Source organism: Marmota monax, unplaced genomic scaffold, assembly GCF_021218885.2.
Source record: "Marmota monax isolate L192 unplaced genomic scaffold, Marmota_monax_Labrador192_F-V1.1 WCK01_AAM20220418_F8-fsc00017, whole genome shotgun sequence".
Lineage (NCBI taxonomy): Eukaryota > Metazoa > Chordata > Mammalia > Rodentia > Sciuridae > Marmota > Marmota monax.
Genome location: NW_026695241.1, coordinates 23,859,765 through 23,884,555, shown reverse-complemented (window position 1 = coordinate 23,884,555; position 24,791 = coordinate 23,859,765). Strand labels below are relative to the sequence as shown.

The 24,791-nt window shown below is 42.3% G+C and overlaps 1 protein-coding gene across 3 annotated transcripts in view; it reads right to left on the bottom strand.

Moving 5' to 3' along the window:
- The window catches only part of Map3k9 (mitogen-activated protein kinase kinase kinase 9), a 76,146-nt gene extending 61,326 nt beyond the window's left edge, over positions 1–14,820 (bottom strand). For 2 of the 3 annotated variants that reach the window (XM_058577737.1, XM_058577738.1), the window contains exons 1-2: positions 14,158–14,820; positions 6,906–7,319 (exon numbers count right to left, since the gene is read on the bottom strand). In XM_058577737.1, coding sequence (XP_058433720.1) covers positions 6,906–7,319; positions 14,158–14,563 — 820 coding nt within the window. In that variant the 5' untranslated portion in view covers positions 14,564–14,820. The remainder of the gene's footprint in view (positions 1–6,905; positions 7,320–14,157) is intronic. The other variant, XM_046440994.2, reaches the window with a different exon arrangement.
- Between the last annotated feature and the right edge of the window lie 9,971 nt (positions 14,821–24,791).

Genomic DNA, 24,791 nt, shown 5'->3' with positions numbered 1-24,791 from the left:
TTTTTCTAGCAAGTTTGATGCCACTTTGCCCCTGGCCAGCACACCCGTGCCTTAGCTGCTTTATCTGAGGCAGGAATGCACTCTGACACACGTGCAGGAAGAAAACACTAGAGAGCAGGATCCAGCAGGTCATAGAGTACCAGGGCCTGGCAGCCAGCAAACTCCCAGCCATGAGAAATCCTACCCAGAAACCCAGGAGGGAGCTTTGGCCAATGTCCAGCCCAGGTATGCTCCAGGCTTAAAGCAATAGAACCAGCCAGGTGGGGCCAAGAGGAAGATGGAAGCTCTCTCACCCTTGTGTTGCAAGAAAAGGTATCTCCAGCTTTCTGACCTTGTGAACTCCAAGGGAAGGCTGGAGATGGGCACAAAGCCCAGGAGGCACAAACTAGGGGTCAAAGGGGTGCTACATGGGCCTCCAGTTACAAGAGGCGCAGCCAATCAATCAACTCAACGAAAATGTGAAAAGTACTCTGAAGACCATGAGGGGCAATTCCCAAGCTAGGAACAAAAGAAGCTCTGAGTTGGGCAGAGCAGACTGGCAGAGAGTCTGGTGCACAGTGTGGTGGCCTGATCCCACAACTCCTGGCAGTTGCCATCTGGCTGCTGTGAAAATATCGGCTGGTGGTGATGTCTCCCTGCCATTCCCAGGGCTGGCATTTGGGAACAGTGTGGAGACAGAAGGAAGCAGAGGCCTTCAAGGTTGGTAAGAAATGCACTGTTAAATGCCACACGTGGGCATCCAAAACAGACTGACAGACTCAAGACATTCACGAAGGATCAAGGGCCTGGGGAGTATAATGAGGATGAAAAGCAAATTCCACACAAGTAAGGTATGAATAGCATCTTTAGATGGGAAAAAGTGAGTTTTCACATTTTGAAATCCTATAGTAAACCAGTTGAAGTGATGTCCCATTCACTCATTTATTCATTCATTTATTCTATGTATTCTACACATTCATTCACTGAGGGCACCTGGAACCATGTTAGGAGCAAAAGACACAAAATCTATTTGGAAACCTAAGGGATGCTCCTAAAATCATGGCCAAGAAAAAGAGGAGGCCAAGGAGTGCAGCATGGTGACTATGTGGCTATTCTATAAATACCACAGGGGAGAACATGCACTCCCCCATGGTTGTCACCAAATATCGCAGCCTTATACTAGCTGCTCTAGTCCCTTGTTGCTCAAATATTCTTTCACATACCATCAGGTAATGTGCATTTAGCAAACAGCTACTGAGCAGAGGCTACAGCAAGATCTGTAATGGGCTCTCAGGAGGAGGTGCAGCCAGGTTTGATTAAGCACAGAAATCTGGATAGGGTTTGGGTAGGCAGAGAGATGAGGTGAGGGCACTCCTGCAAGCAGGGCTTTTCCCACAGCAAGGGCTGCTGTGAGCCTTAGGGCCTGGACCCACCAGGTGTGTTGGGGACAAAGAGGAGACAGGCTTGGCTTAAGGGGAAAGCACCCCTAGAGGAGGAGGAAGAGAAGGCAGCAAAGACCTCACAACAACTTCAGGCTGACATCTGAGAAGAGGAAGGCAGGTGATGCTAGTCCCAAATCAAATACAGGTCTCCACCACCTGTGCTCTTTTCAGCTATAAATTAAGAATGAGTTACTGGAAAGGTAAGGAAGGTATAGGCAGGAGATCAAAAATTAACAAAACTTGGAGGCTGTGGCCTTGTGAGCAGAACAACATTATTTCTAATTATCTGAAACTAAAGCACTACCGGGCCAGACAAATAACACAGCTGAAATACCACAGCTGTCTAAGAGCCCTGTGCAGGCTATGGTGTAGCGATTAGGAACATACGCTGACAAGACACGATCAGTGGAGAAGAGCATGCTACAAGCAATATGTTTATTGGGATATGTGAGCAGTGAAAATAAATACATGTAAATGCACAGAAAAACATAATTTTTACTTTTATGATTTCCTGTGTTTTCTTTTTTTTTTTTAGTTGTAGATGAACACAATACCTTTATTTTATTTATTTACTTTATGATTTCCTGTGTTTTCTTTTTTTTTTTAGTTGTAGATGAACACAATACCTTTATTTTATTTATTTATTTTTATGTGGTGCTGAGGATTGAACCCAGGGCCTCGCACTGTGGCTGAGCCACAACCCCAGCCCCAGAAGGAGAGGCTTTTTACTAAGACTTTATAACAGCTGGAGGTTTATCACCAATTACTTCCTTTTCCCCCATGACAGTACCCACATATTCATATTTTTTTCTTTATCAGTTCAAAGTCTACTAACATATAATTCCTAGTGTTACACCCTTACATGACAGGGGCCAAATACAATTCTCTGGAATACCTATCAGTTACTTGATAATAAAAATAAAAGTTAATAATACTACCTTTCCTTTGGGAAGTTTTTAGATTTTTTTCTCTTTTTTCATTTTATTTATTTATTTATTTATATTCCCTTTGGCATTACTGGGGATGAAACCCACAGTCTTATGCAAGCTAGGCAAGCACTCTACCAGTGAACCACACCCCCAGTCCCACCAATTTAACTTTTTTTTGCACCAGGAATTGAACCCAGGGGTACTTAACTATTGAGCCACATCTCCAGTGCTTTTTATTTTGAAACAGGGTCTCACTTAAGTTGCTTAGGGCCTCACTAAGTTGCTGAGGCTGACCTGGAACTTGGGATCCTCCTTTCTCAGCCTCCAGAGCTGATGGAATTACAGGTGTGCACCACCACACCCAGCCTAATTTAACTTTTAAGAGAACTATTAAACTGCTATTCTGCCAAGTGCCTTCATGCCAAATCACCTGCTATACAAAATCCTAAAATCCACAAACCTATCCCAAAAAAGACAATCTTCCCACTAAAAGATATCCTTCACTAATGTCTTTACTAACAACCAAATAACTGGTTTTCCCCAGATTTGATGGAGCAGGGAGACATAAATCCATTTTTATAGCCAGTGGCCTTTTACAAGTAGTTTTAAGATGCGATGTTTAAGTTAATGATCTGATGTGGTAAAGCAGTGTAAGGCATTAGTTAAACCAGGAGTCTGAGCCATATGTCCCAGCGCCCAGCTAAATTTGTTTGGTTGTATGATGCTAAATATCGGAGTAAACTGTTTTTCCCCATACATATCCTGCCTTAAGATTCCAAGGCAGGGCTAGGATTGTGGCTCAGTGGTAGAGCGATCACCTTGCATGTGCGAGACCTGGGTTCAACCCTCAGCACCACATAAAAATAAATAAGTAAAATAAACGTTTTGTGTCCAGCTACAACTAAAAAATTTTAAAATTTTTTTAAAAAAAAAGATTCCATGGCAAAGCCAGGCCTGATGGCACAAGCTTATAGTCCCAGCTGGTTAGGAGGCTGTGGCAGGAGGATCATACGTACAAGGCCAGCCTGGACAACTTAGCAAGACTCTGTCTCAAACTAAAAAAGAATGGGGGAGCTGGGGTTGTGGCTCAGTGGTAGAGCACTCGCCTTGCACGCAGGAGGCCCTGGGTTCGATCCTCAGCACCACATAAAAAAATGGATAGGTAAAATAAAGGTATTGTGTCCAACTATAACTAAAAAATAAATATTAAAAAAAAAGGACTGGAGATATAGCTCAGTGACAGAGCACCCTGGGTTCAATCCCCAGTACACAAAATAAACAAAAAGATTCCATGAACACCGCTGGCTGCCTCCCCTCCAGATGTGTTTGTCCTTGGTATCATACCTTGATTATTAGTGGGACTCAATGCCACCCAGCGTAAAAGCATCTATTTCCAGCCTCCTTTGCTGCTAGTCACATTTATGTGATCATGTTGTACTAGATCTCTGAGAAATTAATGGGAGCTGACCCAGTCACTAGGAGCACCTCAGTCTGCACTTCTGCTTTTCCACCTCCTTCAGGCCTGTACTTGGATCAGATATCTGGTCCTCCACATACTGGGATGATAGAATAAAAAATAGGAACCTGGGGCCCTGATAACCCTATGGAGCTACCCTAAAATCCTCAGACTTCTTTTCAAAGATAAATGTATACCTTATTTTATTTTTTTGTTTATTTATTGCAGCACTAGGACTCAAACTCAGGGCTCTGCACATGCTAGGCAAGGTCTCTACCCATGGGCTATGTCCCCAGACCTATACCTCATTGTAGTCATTGTTATTTTGTTTTGTTTCTTAGGTTATATACAGTCAGACCTAAACTTAATGTGCATTATATATACACAAAGAATACTGTGTGCCATAGACATTTCACTGCTGGTAAATGGAAAATGACTGTTTCAAGTAGGTGATCAGGATAATAAAACATTTTTTATTCCTTTATTTTATTTACTTATTTTTATGTGGTGCTGAGGATCGAACCCAGTGCCTTACACGTGCCAGGCAAGTGCTCTACCACTCAGCCACAACCCCAGCCCCAATAAAACATTTAAACACGTTACTTTTTACTAAGAGTTTATAACAGCTGTATATTATCACTGACTACCTTCTTTTTCCCACAAAGATGGTCCCCATATATTCATACTCTTTTTCTCTATCAGTTCAAAGTCAGCTAACACACAATTCTTAGTATTCTACCCTTACATGGCAGTGACCAAAATCCAACTCTCCAGAATACTTAATAAAAACTAAGGGAAACAGGACAGTGTCCCTAGGTCTACAAAACACAAAGTTATGATTCCCAAATTGAAGGCGATGGGCAAGGAATGGCATAGCATTTTTAAAATCATTTCCAAATCATGCTCACATTGCAGTGAAATAATAATGAGGGTCAACGAGGTACCCATTGGATATATAGAATCCTAGGCAAATATCCACCCACAGACTAATGTCAAGGGGCTACTCCAACTCACATGTGAGATTTACAGCTGGTAAAAAACATCAGCACCAACCATAAGGTACACTGTACCAGACTCACTTCTGGCCATGTGTTGACAAGGTCCTTCAAAATACTACCCTATGTAAAAATCCTCTCTCTCCACAACAGGCCACCTGGAGGGTCCTCCCATGGCAATCCCGAAACACACTTAAGGACAAAGAAAGGATCAAAGCACTGTCTTCTGGAAAAGAGAGTGGCATTTAAGTCTCCTGCCCTCTCCTACCAACAGCAGCACTTTGGCAGGGCAGCCTTTCCTTTCCAAGAGCCTAGAGTCCAAAACACAAACCTTATAAAAGTAAGGCTAGCTTGAAATTAGGCTCAATTAAAACTTCATCAAGAAACTGATAAACTTTTACAATTTGGTTATCCTAGCCCAGCTTTCTAAACAGGTTCAATTATGCAACATTAAAGCACTTTTCCTAATTCTCCTAGCATGATAAGGATATATAAAAAAATGATAATAATAAAGAAAATTCAGCTTCTATAACACATTTTCTACCAACACATCTGCTGCTTCTTATCCCATCATCCAAAGCAATCTCTAGGTAGAAGTACTCTGAAAGAGGTCACCAAAAGTTTGAATTTATTTAGTACATTTAAAGAACAGAATTGGGGAAGAAGGTTCAGAACATGATAAAGAGATAAAATAATGGTTAAGGGAAAAAGAGAAAACAGATTTTATTTTATGTAACTAAAAACTTCTACACATATCATACCTAAAATGAATATCTAACATTCCATACTCTTGCAAGAAGGAAGATTCTATATTAAGGGGGTGAAGAGTACACAGGTAGAAAAGATAAAAGTAACAAAGGCTATTTTAAAGTAAATTGGAAAGTATATCTGTGTGTGTGTGTGTGTGTATACACACACATATATGTGTTTAATATATACATACATATATGTGTGTATATAGATATACATATATATACACACATGTATATATATATGAACCCTATATGATTTGTATATATATGAACCCCATATGATTTTAAAATGTCTGGAAGAATATGCTAAATGTAAGAATTGATCTTGCTAAAGGAAAATACTGAATTAGCTCTCTCTTCTATTTGTTTATGTGTACTTTCTAAGTTTTCTACAACAATTTGCAATTTTTAAAGTAAACTGATTCACAAGAACATTAACAGAAAAATAACCACATCTGGAACAACTTGGAACAAAACAAGGTCTGAAGGATTTCTGGGCTTAAAACAGAAGAACACAGAGAGAGTGAAGTCCCTGGGGCCCATGTCACCCCCAAAGTCCTTCAACTCAAATGCCCAGCTCTCTGGGACAGGATGCTCAAAGTGATCTTAAGCATATACCTTTAAGCAACTGTATGCTGTCTACAGTCAGGTTAGGCAGGAGACAACACAAACCATCCCACAAATAAAGCGTATTCCTAGGTCCTCTGATTCAGCCCTGGTGAACTACGGAAATCACTACCAACTTGCTATTTAATTATACCTAACACTTGCTTTACAATCCAGTTTATGGATACTGGGTGTTTAATAAACAGTTACTTCTCAGTTCCCTGCTATTAAATACCAGGTAGTTTTGGGATTAATGCCATCTCTGGGCTACCCAGAGGTCTGTAACACTACCAGCCAGGTCATGTTCTCCAAACTGGCACTGTCATCTCAATCAGCTCACCATTTAAAAAATTTGCCCCTTCTTCTGATGGTCTCTTCTCTGGTGGGTACCTTAAGTTGAGGTGTTTAGGCAGAAATTCAAGCAGGTGGCACAGGTCTGCTTTTACTTGCTGTTCCACAAAGAGGGAAATCCGTCTTTGATTACCTACACAACTTCCCTCAAGTGGGAAAAATAAACGTGTTCTTGCAGCACGTATCAGAATTACATATTGCCAACCTTTCCTGCTAATTGGAGTTCAAACTTATCCCACCAGTTTTCCCTGGCACTCATTCCACTCCCGCATCCCCTCCCACTCAATAATGGAATATTTCAGGCAAGGTTCCACGGGGAATCCACTCCTACTGAGGCCACGGCCTCAGAGTGAAGGTGCCATTAACCCTCCAGCCCAGCTCTTCCTACTACTCACTGTTGCTGGACTTAAGGTCGCGGTGGATGATGGGGACGATTGCCTCATCATGTAGGTAGTTCATCCCTCTGGCGATCTGCACAGCCCAGTTCACCAGGATGTCCGGGGGGATCCTTTTCCCAGATAACACTCTATTCAAAGGCCCTCCGCGAGCAAACTCCATGACTAAGCAGAGGTTGGGTTCCTTCAGACACACACCCCTAAGAGCAATGATGTTGGGGTGCTTCAGCATGGCGAAGAGCTTGGCCTCTTGGCGAACGTTCTCTATGGTCTGGCTGATGTCCTCATCGGGGTCGTGGCGAGCTGCTTTCACGGCTACCTCATCGCCTATCCAGAAAGCACGATAGACCTTCCCAAAGCCCCCAATGCCAATAATCTCTTCCAGGGTTAGCTCCGCAAAATCAATCTCTAACACTGAAAAGGAAGAAAGAAAGATGTCAAGAACATCCTCAACACATTTGCCGTTCATTTACCTCAATGGGTGAACGTAACAAGTTTGTCCTTTCCCTGGGCTCTTCTGTCTCCCCATTCGTTATAAAGTAAACTCCAGAAGAGCAAGAACTGGGATCAACCTCTTTTTTTCATTTGCACTATTCTTAGTGACCAGCAACACATAGTGGACATTCAATAAATATTCATAGAATAAATTCTACATGGAAAACCAGGGAGCCTCCTCTAAGACCAACCACGATAACTAAAGGGAACATCAGGGATCCTTAGCTGGGACCTATTCACTGTGTACTTGGTGGTGAGAGGCACACAACCCAGGGCCAGGGCAGACATACTACAGCCTTACCACAGCTTGAGAAAAAGTGTTTGTAGAAATCTGATCACACTGACTCTCATAACAGGACAGGAGAGTAAGAAGGTGAATGAAGAAGAAGTCTCAAGGAAGATAACACTTGACATGGAAGGCATCTCATCAGATGATGAAGGAGAACAGGGTGAAGGACAATCAGACAGGGGGAAGAACATGAGCAAGTACATGGGACATGAGAGTACATGATATATTAGGAACCCGAGGGAGTCCAGTGTGCCTGGATCATATGCACTGGGATAGGAGATGAGGCTCGAAGACTTTTGGGGGATAACCAGGTAGTGAAATGCTTTCAGGCCAATCTGAAGGGCTTGAATGTCACACTGTAAACAACAGGAGTCATGTCGTTTTCAGAAGGGTAGGGCTGTTTGACCTGTGATTTAGGAAGAATGGCAACTCTGGCAGCCATGTACAGTATAACTTGAAAGGCAAAGGGCCACTGAGAAAGCCACTGTGGGGGACTCAAGCGTGCTGACTCTCAGCAGCAGTGAGGATGGGAGGACTGAGTCCACCTGGGAGACTGGCAGAATTTGGTTCTACCAGGACCTGATGATTGACATGTATGGGAAAGGAGCCTCACAGGAGACATCTTACTCCAGAGACACCTGCCCCCAGCTCAATCCCCAGTGCTTCCAGTATCACCCAAACACTCATTCTCCTTCCCAAATCCAGAGTCTGAACCTAAGGTACTTGATTATACCTTTTGCTCTGTTTGTAAAGGTTTTCATGGGTAGATAATAATAGCTACCAGTGATTATAAATCTTGGGCTAGTTATGGTGTTAAGTGCTGTTACGAGCAAAATGTTATTTTCTGTTTCTCTCATAAACCCTGTTCTCTGTCCCCTCCATCTCTTTTATCTTTACCTGGCTGATTTAAATTCATTCCTCCAGTTTCAAATGTCAATTTCATAGAAGAACTTTTAGCCCCCAGACCAATGCAGTCAAGCCCTCCCCCATTGGACTTTTGATAACAATCTCCACTTTGCAAGAATCATCAAGGTTATAAATTACTTAAATACTTGTCCGATGACTGTTTTCCTGCTAGATCATGAAATTCAAAAGAGCAAATATTCTGTTAGCCTTTTTCACTACTGTATTCACCGTGCCAAACATTTAGTAGGTGACCAAGAGATCACTGAAATAAAATGAAAATAACACCAACAAAAATCTACCTCAGGGGCTGCAGCTGTGGCTAAGCTGTAGCGCATTCACCTGGCATGAGTGAGACACTGGGTTTGATTCTCAGCACCGCATATAAATAAATAAAATAAAGGTCAATCAACAACTAATATATGTGTGTGTGTGTGTGTATATATATATATATATATATTTTTTTTTTTTTAATCTATCTCAGTACAAAATAAACCAAATTCTGATCTGTAAAAGTAAATTGGGCCATCTGAAACAAACACAAAGAATCATCACACTTTACTAAAAAACTAAGAAAACAAATATATATTTCTGAACGTTTGGCAAGACCAATGGAGGAACTGCCCACTGCTGGCTGTTCCCTTCCTTACTTGGCCAGCCCCACGACACCCCCGCTCTCCATTCAGATGCTGGTGGTGTTCAAAAATCTGTTCTTGCTTAATTATAGTACTTCCATCCTATCTGGAGCTGATATTCATTTGTGTTTTGCAATACAATTGACAGTCTGCACAAAGGAAATGCTGAGGAAATGTTAGATGTAACTGCCTTTAGGTATACAGAAGGTAGAGAGCATCTTGACCCCCAAAGTGCCAAATGTTATTGTCTTGGAGCTGGGATAGAGCTCAGTGGTGCCCCGCATGCACAAGGCCTTGGGTACAGTCCCCAGCACCACACACACAAAAATGTTTCAACTTCATCTGGAAGTTTCCCTGAAAAATAAATGGTATGGAAGACACTAAATCTAGCCCCTAGCAGCCATTCCAAAATCCTTCTAGCATGCATATGCCAGAAACTTAAAAAACTACATTTCCCAGGCTCCCTTATAGCTAAAGTTCTGGGTGCAAATTAAATTCACCAACTGGATGCACAGGGTTTGCAAGGCAGAAGTGAGGTAGAGACCATCTTCTCACTGCTCCTTCTGGTGAGTATGGCTTTCTGCAATCGAGTGTGAGTGTTCAATCACTAGCTCTGTAGATGGAGGAAGGAATGTTTCATAGCCAAATGGATGCCTAATCTCTTGGTTGCAGATACAGCACGGTGTTCTTGAAGTCAACATCTTCCATGGCAGCTCCAGATTCTGTAACCTTCCCAATGAGAGAAGTGGCAGGTCTCCTGGTAGGCCAGTTCTGCAATGTTCTGGAAGTTCTTCCTAGAGGTCCAGCCAAAAGCCTCTTCTCCCAGCCCTTCCAACAATTCCGTGAGCACCTAATTTTCTATGCTAAATCCCTATCTTATTTAAAATGAGTATTTCTGAGTCCTGAAAATGAATCTTGACTGATTACTAATTTTTGTCTGACGTCATTTATATGAATGAAAAAACATGCCTATGTTAATGAGAGATTAAGAATCCTCTTGGAGCTGGGCATTATGGCACATGCCTATAATCTCAGCAGATCAAGAGGCTGAAGCAGTAGGATTGTGAGTTCAAAACCAGTCTCAGCAACAGTGAAGCGCTAAGCAACTTGGTAAGACCCTGTCTCTAAATATAATACAAAATAGGGCTGGGGATGTGGCTCAGTGACTGAATGCCCCTGAGTTCAATCGGTAGTGCCAATCATCATTATCATCATCATCATCATCATCATCATCATCCTCCTCCTCTTCCTCCTCTTGGAGAAATATATTAGAGTCTCTGGTCAAAGAGGGAATCATTCTTTTTTTTCCCCCCATACCAGCATTCACACTGATAAAGCTATGTGCATCTCCAACTTAGTATTCAACTTAGTATTTATTATCTTATTTCCTCAACGGAGCCTTTGAATTCTCCTGAAGGAACTGTTGTATTTTTTTTTATATAGTCTTCCTTCTTTCCTCTGGTCTGAAACATACTGTCAACACAAAGTAGGTGTTCAATATTTATTTAAATGCGTGTGGCTATAAAAGATGTGATTCAGGACAAAGGTGCTGAAAGGACAGCTCCTCCAACAGCATCTCACAGAAGGCAGGAAACCTCTTAGGGTAGAACATAAAATCTCAGGCTTTTTTTTTTTTTTTAATTTAGTTAAGGAACCTTTATGACCAGCCTTCAAGAAAAGTATAGAACAGAAGTTCAGCTTTCAAACATAAAAGACAGAAGATGGGAAATGAGGTTGTTTTTTTCTTTCCTGCTTCCCTGCCAAGAAGTCCCCCTGGATGGGAGTTAAGGAACCGGACCTTCAGTTGCAGCAGTGAGTACGTGAGGCTCTTCCTCGCTTCTGTTCCAGTCAAGACCTGGTTTTAAACAAGAATCAGGTCAACCTGCATTCAGCACATTTTTCAGTTTCTGAGGAAGGATATTTCCAGGAATATCCTTCCTCAGAAGGAATACCAGGAACAAAGACCTATTTCATTTTTGGTGTCAAGATGTTATTCCCTCTCAATTGCATGTTTAGAAACAATGTATAGGCACATTCTGGTGGGTTTGAGGCAAGTGAGTGGTATCTATCCTGTTCATTTAAAAATCATATGAACACCTGAAAATATATCCTTCTATTTCTAGAGGATGTAGGAAAAAGAAGCATATATTCATAATGTAAATCAATGCTGACCTTAATGTATGCCCTACTTGAAAGCAGACATACTCTCCTAAGAGAAACTTTAAAAAAAAAATACTTAGGATTATATTTCCCAGAATGATACATTTGGAACTGTACATTTTTAAATCACTTACTAAAATAGAGAAGAATGTGTTCCCAGGTTATTTACATTTGTCATCCATTCAGAGCTAAACTCTAAGACCTACATTGGAGGGGATAAAAGCACTATGTAAATGAAAGATGGTTTATATTATCACTATCATATTTTTTCTTTGATGCAAGATTTAGTAATTTTCTCTTTAGTTCTGAATAAAGTTTGAAACAAAGTTCTCATTTTGAGAAACAATACTATGAAGCTAATCATGAACACTTTACTGCTTGACTTCCTGTGTTCCATTTATGAACCAGAATGTAATGCTAAAATACATGCCCCAGGGAAGTTTAAAAGGGCAACTCTGAAGAAGAGTTGTCAGTGGCTCAATTTTATTCTGAGTCTTTGGAGACAAGGTTTGTCATTCACCTTTATTTTCTGAGTGACCCCAACTGAACTGGTGGACAGGGCATGCAGATAAGAGATGTACATCTCCTTATCAAAGTACCACACTGACATTTTACATTTACACCACCAATTTCCCTCATGTAAATTATAAGCACCTCATATCTTATCATTTCTTTATTCCCTGGCATTTGACATAGTATCTATCATTCCTTAGATACTCAATAATCAGTTTTTGACTGGAATTAAGATTTCTGAATTATCAAGAATTAATTTCAGTCAAGATAAGAGATCCAAATGAGGCCAAATAAGAGCACTTACTGGGACTTTCAAACACCATGTTCTTGAAGTCAATTCTTTCAATAAGCATAAGAGAAAGATGCCTTCTTTCCCATCATTTGGGTTCTAGATTTAGGAATCCATTCTATCCAAGGTAACTTTTGCTACAAAAAAAGATAAGGTCAGGCCACCTTTCAGGAAAAGAGCTCCTGTAGGTAAGAACACTGTTGACATGTCTGGCTCTCTAAGACACATTCACTCCTAAGTGTGGACAGCCATGAGGACAAGACACTGAAGAAACTGAGTTCCTGCTCAATGACTTTCATAGAACTCTTCTACTCTGACATTAGCTGTCCCTAAAATTAAAATCATAGAATTTTTAACTCACAAAATTTGACTTACATTTAAAATTACACTGTTTTCTAACATGCCAGACTATTTGTATGTCTTCCAACATATGGCCACATTCATCTTCAACACTATTTGAAAACACTATGCCAGGACCTTTGCATGGCCCTCATCTTACCAATACCAGAGCCAAGAAGATGTAGCACCCAGAAAAAATTTAAAGTAATTTGCCACTTACAGCCATTATAAAGATCAAGATGAAGTTTTAAATTGAATGAGAGGGAAAAAGAAAGAACAAGAAGTGAAAATTTGAATATTACTTTAACAGTCAAACCACCAAAAGAAAAACAGAAAAACAAGGAAAGAGGTTATGTTTTTGACATTAAGTGCTAGTATTTAAAACACATCTTAAGACAAAGTAACACAAGTGTTCAGATGAAAATAAGTTACAGGACAAGAAGATAAAACTTATGAATGAAAATTTAAGACTACTCAAATTTAGCCCTTGGTAATGATTTTTTAAGTCAACTACGATGCTAAGTATATAAAATATGGAATAAGCAGTAATCAATATATATTAGCAATATTTTGTAACAGGGAGGAAATTATGTAAATTCTCAAATACAAAACAGTGTAAACTGCACTAGGAGGTATTTACCTTCCTTCTAAAATGACAAAGTATAATTGATTAAGGGATTTTAATAGCAATTTAACTCCTTTGGAAAAAAAAACAAAGGAAATTTCATTACAGGGTGTGGAACAGGGGGGCTCCTGGGAAATTGATGAAAACCAGGACACTGGGAGAAAGGCCCTGGGAGGGAACCCTGGGTATGGACCCCTTGAGATTTAGCCAATTCCAAATATAGGCAAGGATCTAGGGTGAGAAGAAAACAGAAAATGTATTGTCTAAAGAGTGACTGGGACTTAGCCACTGTACCTGTGCTCCTTAACTTTTCAAGGGGAACGACATACTTTTCTCCTTCTAATCATTTCTCCACCCATCACTTGCCCTCCCCTGTTTCTTAGCACAATACTCAGTGAGACTCCTAAAGGTACAACTTCTGAGATACAGGATTAGGATCCCAGAAATCAACACGACATTTCGGAGGCACTTGGCCCTGAGTTCACACACGCTTCCGGGTCTTGTGAGCCAGCCCAGCCCTTCGGGAGACACCTCCATCTCTCTCAAAGCAAATACCTTTAAGAGGCGGGGACAGCCCATAGAAGAGGTCGGCAAGGTCCCTGACTTGGAAACTAAGGTTAAGACAGTAACCATCAGCTTGTCTGAAATCTTTGCAGATTTGGAGGGCAAGTTGGAAGAGGAAGGGATCGGGAAATGGGGAGACTTTCATGCTGGGGTTTCAGGATGTGGAAAACAGAAGCTGCTGCTAAGGTAGTCAGATGAAGGTTAAGAAGTCCAATCCCCTGAGTTCCGGGCAAAGCCTGGGGCTTCTTTAGCTTATCCACCGCATCAACTAAAGACCCCAAGCCCCAGAGCGCGCGCATCCACCCATACCCCGGTCAATCATTATCTATCCAGGTTCCCCACCCCTAAAAACCTCCTGAAGGGTTCCCCTTCCTCCTCGACCACCCAGGGCTTCATCCTTCCACCTCCCCGCCGGATCCCCAGCCCCGCCTTCATCTTACACTGAATGGGCGGGTAGCAACTGGGGTCCTCGCCTCCAGGCTGGCAGCGGCTGGAGAAGGCGCTGCGCGGAGTCACGTAGTTGCTGGGGAAGATGCCCACCCGCTGGTTCAGCTGCCCAGTCCACCAGCCCTCGTCGCCGGACACCTGGGAGTCCTTGGACAGCACCTCCACCACGTCGCCCAGCCGCAGGGTCAGCTCGTCCTCTCCCGCCGCCTCGTACTCGAACACGGCCGTCCAGTAGGGCAACGGTGCTTCGGAGCCCAGCTCCCCGGGGGCCGCCGCCGCCGCCGCCTCCTCCTCTTCTTCCTCCTCCTCCTCGGCCCCGGCCCCAGTTCCATTCTCCCCAGGCGGGGCGGCATCGGCGGCGCTCGCCAGGCAGCCGAGAAGCGCTCTGGAGGGCTCCATGGAGCGGCCGATCCATAGGGTGCGGGGCTGTCGCCGCCCGCAGGAGCCGCCGCCGCCTATTGTTCATGCGGCTCCGCAGAGCTGGGGGGACCCCCCTCCCCCGACGGCGGCCGCAGGTAGGGCCCGAGGTGGCGGGGCGGGGAGAGCTGGCTGGCCCGGGCTGGTGCGGCGGGGAGACAAGTGCGCCGAGCACGAACGCTCACCGCAGCATAGGGGCGCGGCGGGCCGGACTCCCCGCCTGCCCGCTCGCCCCCGGGGGCGGCCTCACCACCTCAGCCGCCGGTACCTGCTAGCGCTGCCGGTGCCCGCCGCCGCCCGCCGGCTGCCGCTCCCCTCTCCGCCCCGCGCCGCGCCCCGCCCCCCGCGCCGCCCGCACGCCCGGGACCACCTGACGCGGGTCTGGCTCCGCCCCAACCCTGCGGACCCGGGGGGCGGTGCCGTCAGCCCCGGGCCCGCCCCCGTACCAGCTCGCTCTCCCATTGGCGGCGGCGGCCAGTCCACAGGTTCCTCTCCCCCTGGTTGGGGCAGCCTCGCCAGCCGCCTCGCAGGTCCCTCCACCCCCTGCGCCTTTGTCGCACCGCCCCCCTCTGCGGGCTCTCCTATTCTCAAACCCCAGGTTGACCCAGCGCTCTCTCCCATTGGCCCGCCGCCGCTCCGACCATTGGTCCACGGCACCTGTCCATATCCTGGGAGAGTTCAACACCGGCAGGAAGAGGCTCCGGCCTCATTGGGTGTGTGAGGAGGGAAGGTGGGTCCTAAAAGGTAACGCTGAGAGTTCATTCAGAGCGAAAAGGCTGGAAGGGAAGACGCTCCCATTGTTTACCAAGGGTGGATAGGGGCCCCACTGGGCAGCACTGGTTTTCTTCATCCTAAAGGGGCTTTTGAAAGTGAGCAGAGGAGAAAGGAACTGGGTTGCACCCCCGGAGAGAGCTATCTTCTCTAGCTTCCTTTTCAGTTGATTCTCTACCTCTTGAGATCTGCCTCTACCCTAGTGCAACCTGGTGGATCAGCTTTCATACTACCCCAAACCCGCCCCCACCACCCCTACCCCAGAGCCTTTCATCTCCTAGTTAAGCCTTTCAGGACCACTGGAATGTTCATTAGAAGAACTCTTGAAACTACACTTCTCGCCTCAATGAAGACTGCGCACGGCTCTCTCTTTGGGGTTCCTGTAAGAAGAGATTCCAATACCGTTATTGTTTTAAAATTCAGAAAGGCAAAAGACTATCTGGGTGATGTGGCTCAGGTCTGTAATTCAGGTACTTGGGAGGCTACGGAAGGAGGATCCCAAGTTCAAGGCCAGCCTTAGCAATTTAGCGAGACCCTGTCTCAAAATTTAAAGAAAGAAAAGAAAGGTGAGAGACCACCTTACTGGGGCTTCACACTGCGGCTGGGAAAGCAGTCATGAAGTGGGGTTGGTGTCTCTGAAGATAATTAACTTTTCGACAATCCTTGGATTTCTCTTGATTAGTAAAATTGCCATCTTGGATCATGGTGACATGTAAAGAGATCAGATCAAGCAGAACATACATAAAACCTGTGCTGCCACTCATTCTCAAAGGCCAACCCTTCCCTACATCCCTTTGTTATACTGTTTTTTCAAACATAAAGAAAGAATGAGATAGGTGGCCCCTAATGTTTCTTCTGTGCTTTAATCCTATCATAGCAATGTTGACTTCTAAGAAGAAAAGTTCTCTTTTATTTCAAAACAAGCCTGGTATCTACCAAACTGCATTACTGTTTCCTTTTTGGAGATAGATAGGATTTATTTAGCAAGAGTTAGTGCTTCACTGACTACTCTTTTGTGTAAATTTAGTATGGAGTTTATTATTAGAAAAACTGAAACAGTTTGGAAAAATAACCAGGCAGAGCATGAGCTTAGGCAAGTGCTTAACATGTACTGCCCCCGCTCATCCTTAAGGTGGGGGCATGGACCAGAAGATCCCCTGTGTTCTAGTCTGCACATTCTGGAAAGTCTGAGTACATTTAGCAGATAAAGGGTTATTGCTGAAAGGTCTTGCTCAGGGCTGCAAGTGAGGACTGGCATAGATGGAACCTGGCTCCTCACCCATGAATGTGGCTACACTGTAGACCTAGGCAATCCACACATATAAGTCTTAAATAAAAGAGGTGAAATGGTGTTGTTCAAAAGAGCATACAGGTTGGGGATGTGGCTCAGTGGTAGAGAACTTGCCTAACATGCACAAAGCCATGAGTGCCCAGTACCACAAAACAAAAGAGCATCCAGAGTGGGTCTTAAGATTCCTGGGCCAGGTGCGTGGCACATGCCTGTGATCCTAGCTACTCAGGTGGAACATAGTCTGAGAAATTTAGGGAGAACCTGTCTCAAAATAAAAATGGCTAAGTATATAGCTCAGTAGCAGAGTGTTTGCCTAGCATGCACAAGGCCCTGGGTTCAACTCCCAGTACCACCAGAGGAGGGGAAAAAGTCAAGAGAAAGGTTTCCTGAAATAAATGCTCTGAAATAATGTTTTAGTTCTTACTGTACATAGGATCAATGAATTGGAAAAGATGGATGAGTCTCAGTAGATTATCTAGGTTTGGGGGTTTTTTGTTTGTTTTCGTTTTGGTTTTTGTTGTTGTTGTACTGGGGATTGAATCCAGGGCCTCAAACATGATAGGCTACCGCTAAGCTATGTCCCTAGCCCACCCACTTTACTCCCCTGGTACTAGGGATTGAACCAAGGGATCCTCTACCACTAATCTAGCTAGGATTATATGTATGTATTACTGCATTGAACAATGTCTATCAATTAGGTTTTGTTTAAGACAAAAACCATTTCATACCCAAGTAGAAAAAAGTCAGGGATTCAGGTAAAGGTACTTTATGTTTTTAAAAAGACCATAAGAAAAAAGATTTATTGATAAAATTATAATCTGGAGGGGAAAGGAATTTTACAAACTGGGTGTAGACAGAGAGAATAGCAAGAGAAAATGCTGGAAAGAAAAATGTCAATAGTAGGTCTCTTTAGTAGGATTACGAGTAACTGAATAATTTTTTATTATCATTTTGCTCATCTGTAATCTCATATGATCTACTACATAGTTTCATGGATTCCCCTCCCCGCAAAGAGGAAAAGAAGAAAATAATCTGTGATCCCTATGAATAAGAAAACTGTAACTCCCTGTACCATTTAAATCTTTAATGTCTTAGCATGTGTTTAGGATCTCATGAAGAGTCACTCATCAAACATTCCAGCAAGTCATTCAGTAAATATTTGTTGAATGGATAAGTGCTAGGAATTGAAATGAGGGGAGATCCTTCAGTCTTGAGTTGGCTGGCAGGGCTTCCTGGAAGAGGCAGAATCAGAACTGGTCCTGGAGGGATTCTGCGTGAAGCAGGAAAGCGCTTGTATTCAGAAAAGGAAGGAGGGAGCAGACACAGCCTCAAAGGTGGGAAAGCCTGGAAAGGTCAGCCCATTTGGATGACTCTGAAAAGATAGGCTGAGACCAGATGGTAGAGGGCCTGGTAATTACTTGATTCATACAAGTAATTATTTAATTGATTATTTGTAATTATTTAATACCAGTGTGTTCACCTTAAGGGCAGTGACCGGTCTGTCCGGTTCTTGGTGGTTCTCCCAGCACCTGGAGAGTGTCTGGCACATAATTAACTCTCAGCACATATTTGCAACTGAATGACTGGCTGGAATGCCAGCCTGGGAAGTCTGGGTACATTGAGCAGATAAAGGGTTATGGATGAAAGGTTTTGATCAGGGCTGCAAGTGAGGACTGGCATAGATGGAACCTGAATGATGAGATGCTGAAGTTGAGCGATGTCTGTCAACTAGGAGGCCTGAGAATGGAAATGAATGTAAAAGGTGGAGCGATAGCAATTCCAGCCAGTGGAGAGGAGAGAGTGGGGGGAGGAGGGCTGAAACGAATGAAATAACGGAAGGACAGGTTATTAAGAGACTTTGAAATCTAGGTGGACCCTTATTAGGTTCCTGAGACAAGGGGTTGACAAGTGTCATCCAAAAAAAGAAAAATTTTCTCCACTACCCTGAAAAGTATAGCACCGAGCAAGGAGAAAATAATGGCAATCGTGATGCAAGTTAGCGGTAGACTTAGGTGAGCCGGTCTTGGTGCATCCTGGCTCTAGCCTTTAAAAAACATGTGACTTTGTGCACGACACCATTTCGAACCCCAATTTCCTCATTTTGAAATAGCTGTAATAAAAGAGCCTGCTCTTTATGGATGTGTATAGGATTCAATGAGACAAGACATACAAAAGCATGCTGCTTGGTACCCGGTAAATATTCAGTGTATTTCTTTCCTTCCTGAATCACCCCCAGAACCTTTTAATTGTACCCTAAAAGTCATCAGAGGCCTCTCGACTGGCAGTTAAACTAGCATTTTCCACCTGAAAAAAAAGGAAGGAAAAAGGAAAAGAAAGGAGAGGAAGACAGGGAAAGGAAGGAAAGGAGTAAGGAAATTAAAAGAAGAAAGAAAAAGAAGCAGGAAGGGAGGGAGGGAGAGAGGGAGAGAAAGCTAGCAGCAATATAGACTGGGGGGCACAAACGTGGGGCCTTGGGTTCTGATTAATCTAAATCCATCTTACTGTGCTCTGTTAGACAAGTTTACCCCCCTGTGCCCCAGATCCCTCATCTGGGAAATTAGGGATAATAATACCTGTCTCTCTGGCCTCCTTGGAATGATTAAGGGGCATGATAGATGTTAGGTGCTCAGTGCAGAATCTAGCACCTAGTTATTATTATTTAATATTATTTTGGCCTAAAATATGACTTAGTAAATGAAAGTCACTCTCCCCTTGGTTCCCTTGGGAAATATTTTAAATCAGCACTTTGGCCTAAAATTCCTGTAACAGACATTGACCTTTTCCAAAGAAGTCAGCCCACCCACCTCATTGCAGGAAAAGAGTCCTAGTTCCTAATTCATAAAATCCATTTGCACCAAATATAATTCTAAGTGAATAGTTTGAGGGAGTGTGCAGTGGGGCTGATGGAATAGAAATTTCGGAGCCAAACAGACTTAGGTTCAGATTCCTGACCACCTAGGCATGCATGTCTTTAGGTGAGCTACTCCATCTTTCCACTTCATTGTTCATAAAACAAGGGTGTGTAAAATGGATTGTTGCAAGGATTCGATGAATTAAGGGGTCTCCTGGAAGTACTTAATGTATAAGTGCTCAATTAATTTGTAAATGTGCTTATTGCAATTGATAGTATTTTAATTCCTATCTGTTCAGAATTAATACTGCTTGGGGCCGGGGTTGTGGCTCAGTGGTAGAGTGCTTGCCTAGCATGCGTGAGTCACTGACTTTGATCTCCAGCATCACATTAAAAAAAAAACAAAAAATAAATAAAATAAAGGTATTAAAAAAAAGTATTGGGCTGCGGTTGTGGCTCAGCGGTAGAGCACTTGACTAGCAGGCGCATGGCCCTGGGTTTGATCCTCAGCAACCATATTAAAATAATAATAATAATAATAAATTTTAAAAATTACCATCAAAATGCTAAGAAATCTTCTCTCCTTTCTTCTCCTCCTAGCTCCCATGAAAGCCTTGTTCAGAAAAGGAACAGACTATGGGGGCTTTTAGAATGTCGCGTCTCTAGAGAGCCAGCTTAACAATGGTCAGAGTCTTTAATCAAGAAGTGAGGTCAGACAGAATTTCTGCTTCAGCCAATCTGGTGGCAGAGTGAGCCCCTGGGACAGCTCTCTATGAAATTACATTGCTTATGACCATGCAGGGTCTGCAAGGACTTCATTTAAGCCTTTTAGTCAAGGACTCCCAAAAGGTCAATCAAATGAGAGAGATTCCATTAAAGTGATTATCCCTATAATTAGGGTTTGTGAAGGCTGTGTAATGACTGGGAAAATAATCACATAAAGTGAAAAGAAAAAAAATCATATTTGTTATAATAGTAAAATAATTTTAAAATATAAATTGGATAAATCAAGAGGAAAAATACACATGTAATGTAGTCCTAATTTTGTGGAATATATGTGCATTAACATTATTGAGGGAAATACATCAAAATGCAAAGAGCAATCAACTCCAATTGAGATGATAGGATTAGAAGAATGATTTTCTTTGCCCAGTGCTATTTAGTATCGTCTACTATTAAAATGTACAAATGTCCTAGTTAGAAAAGTATGTTGGATTCAAAAAGAAAAATACCAATCTCGCTTATATTGGGATTCTAAAAAAGAACTCATGAAATAGAGTAAAATGGTGGGAGGCTGGGGACTGGAGGGATTGGGGAGATGATGGTCAAAGCACACAAAATTTCAATTAGGAAAGAGGAATAAACCCAAGAGATCTGTTGTATGTCACAATGAATATAATTAATAACAATCTATTGTAAACTTGAAAATTGCTGAATGTAGATTTTAAGCATTCTCACCACACACACACACGCACAAAAAAAAACTATGGAGATAAACATAGTCATTACTATGTTCATTAGTTTGATTTAGCCATGCCACCATGTATACATGTCCAAAACATCACATTATAGCATAAATATATACAATTTTTATTTGTCAATTAAAATAATAATAAAAGAGGCTCCCAAAAAAGAACAGTATGTTAATAACCATGAGTATAAAAGTTTTCAATGTGAGGAAATTCACACAATATAATGGTAAATGAAAAAGTAGTGGAAAAGCTTTTATGCAATATGATCACAAATGTGAGTGTAGGTGTGTGTAGCATCAAAATCTTAACTGTCTGGGCAAAGTGGTAGAATATGGGCAATTTTTCTTTCCTTCATTTTACTTTTATTTCTCATATAATTAACATAACCACATTATACTTCTGTAACTGAAATAAAGAACTACAAAATCGTTTTTAACTATGACATAAATTTCAACTGAAAGCATTATTGTTATCTGAAGAGATAGTAGAGGAAAGAAAAAACCCAGATTCAAGATAACAGTGATAATAATAATGATAACAGTGATAATAATAATGATAACAGCTACTATTAATTGCAGGCTCACTGGGTGTCATGAACTGTTCATGGTCTTTTTTTTTTTTTTTTAATCTTTCAGTGCTTTCAAACTTCTTCTAAGCAAACATAGGTTCCTGGAATCCAAATATATCATGCATTCCCTATCCCTCCTACCTCGTGGAAGGAACTTCTTGGTTGGGTGCAGACAGACTTGTGGACTAATTTCACATAGTGTGGTGCTGCTCTCCTAGCACCAAGGAAAGACTTCCTCTTTTGATTCTTCAACTTTTCAACCTTGGGCATTAAATCATATTGGTAAGAAAGCCTTAAGCTCAAACCTCAACTCACTGTTTTGTTTCTGAGATATATGCCTTCTTATCTGAAACAATATCAATTCAGAGATTTTTGTTATTTGCTATGTAGCTAACCAATAAAATCTGAGATAGCAGAAAGGCTTACCGTTGTCCCTGAACAGTACTATTTTACAGTAGCCTAAGCAGTTTGGTAATGGACTTGGCACAGCAAAACCCTCTTAGAGACAATGGTAGACAAATGCGCCACCGTGTGGTCTTGAGAAGTATGGCGCCTCTTTGATTTCACATTTTTTCCTAGTGGTCGCTGGGTGGAACCCTTTCAATTTGTTAGGAAACTAAGACCTAGACAAGTGATACTACTGGATTTTGAACCAAAATCTTCAATCTTTTCGCACTACAACTGCTCCCAACTTTTCAGGTTAACTCAGGGACATCTGCTCCTCAATCTCACAAGCAAAGAAACAAAGTCTAGACAGGATATATAACTTGCTAAAGAAAGGGTCCATAGCTAATTTGGGAGTCCCTGATTTTTTTATTCACTAATTTATTCAGCAGGTATTTTTACACATGAATACTATGTGTAGAAAATCACTAGAGTTAGTCAAGAGAGGTGGTGCATGCCTGTAATTCCAGCAACTTGAGAGGCTGAGACAGGAGGATCTCAAGTTTGAGGGCCAGCCTCACAACTCAGTGAAATCTTGTATCGTAGTAAAAAAGGGATGAGGATGTAGATCAGTGGTAGAGCACTCCTGGGTTCAATCCCTAAAAAAGAAAGAAAGAAAATCACTACAGTTATAATAGTGAACAAAATAGGCAAGAAACCCCTCATAAAACTCATGTTGCAATGTGGGAAATAGATAACATAAGCAAGTATAATGCAAAATATAACATTTGAAAGGGGTAAATATAAAAAAGGAAAAAATATGGGGAAGGGAAATAGGAAATGCTGGAAGGAGTTACATTTCAGAGTGACCAGAGAAGTCTCCTTGATGAGGTAAATAAGACCTGAAAGAATTGAGCAAACCAGCCATACAGATATGGAGAAAGACCACTCAGGCAAGCTTGCAGAACAGTGCAAAGACCCTGGAGCAGGAAAATGCTCCAGGGGAAAAAATAGAGTCAGAATGAGAGCTCAAGGGTAGTAAGAGCTGCACGAGGCTTTGGGGGGTCTCATTCATGTGGGGGCCTTTCAGGTCAAGGGAGGACTTTGACATCTGCTCTCATTGAGCCAGGCCATTGAGAAGCTCCTAGCAGAGGAGTGGTGTGGTCAGACGGCTGTACCAGGATCCTCAGCTACTGGGTTCACAGTGGACTTTAGAAAGCCACCACAGGAACTGAGACGGGCTATTCAATAATCCTGTCAAAATATGAGCAGAAGAGACCAGGGAGGGGACAATGAGGCATAATGAAAGGAGGCTAGAATTTTAAAATATATTTTAACAGTAGACCAACCCATTTTGCTGATCCATCTGAAAGGGGCCAAAAGGTTTTTGGCCTGAGCAACTGAAAGTCTGATATCACCACTAATGGAGAATGGGGAGAAGTTGATGTGGGGGACGTGCTAAGTCAGAGGTCAGTGTTCTACCTCTGAGTGGAGATGTCAGGGAGGCAGTAGATTACCAAAGTCTGGAGTTCAGCCAAGAACTATTGAGTAATAATAGTGGAGTCACTGGAGACATTAACTCCACAAAATTACCATGCACACAATAATGATTAGAAAACACTTAGACTCAAATAAAAAAAATATTTTCCAATTTAGCATGTAGTTTTTAATATTTCTACCCAAAGAAGATTTTTTTAAAATGGCTCTGTCTCTTCTGGTTGAAAGCTGTTAATTTTTTGCTCATAGATCTAAGAACTGAGTCTCCTGCATTAGTCAGACCTTTAGGATGTTTGCCTGTTCTCTGGGTGCAATTGCTTACAGCCGTGGGATATGCTTCTTTATTATTTTATTATGGGATGGCAGAGCCACTGAGAGCTTATTGAGTAGCAGGCCACAGGTTAGGCGCTGACTCGTGCCCTCAATTAATGTATACAAAGATGAAGCCACCTACCTACCAAGTGTACCATTGATTGTAATAGCAGCCAACATTCAAATTGTGTTTCACAATTTAGGAGACACTTTTATAGACAGGTGCTAGTATAGTGATTAGAAACACAGACTCTGGAACCACATTGCCTAGGTTTCAATCTCACTTCTGTTACGGCTTTGCTGTGTGGTCTAGAACAATCTACCTAACCTTTCTGTTAAGTCTCAGTTTTCTCGAGTACAAAATGGGGGAAGAACATATGTACCTTCTAAAGTAGTTTTAAGGAGCGAGGTATACATGGGCAGTACTAAGAACATAGTAAGCCCTTAAAAAAATAGCCTATGAAACAGATATTCTTTTTAATCTCATTTACTAATAAAGAAAATGAGTTTTTCATCTCACTCCAGTCAGAATGGCAGTTATCAAGAATACAAGAAACAATAGTGAGTGTTTCGAGGATGTGGGGGAAAGGCACACGCATACATTGCTTGTGGGACTGCAAAGTGGTGCAGCCAATCAGGAAAGCAGTATGGAGATTCCTTGGAAAACTGGGAATGGAATCACCATTTGACCCAGCTATCCCATTCCTTAATCTATACCCAAAGGACTTAAAAACAGCATAATATAGTGACTCAGCCACATCAACATTTATAGCAGCACAATTCACAGTAGCTAACCTGTAGAACCAACCTAGATGCCCTTCAATAGATAAAGAAACTGTGGTATATATACACAATGGAATATCACTCAGAAATAGAAGAGAATAAAATTATGACATTTGCAGGTAAATGGATGGAATTGGAGAATATCATGCTAAGCAAAGTAAGCCAATCCCCCCACCCCCCACCCCCAAAAAAAAAAAACAAAGGCTGAATGGGTTTTCTCGGATAAGTGGATGCTAATCCATAGTGTGTGTGGGGGGGGATGGGATGAGTGGAGGAACTTT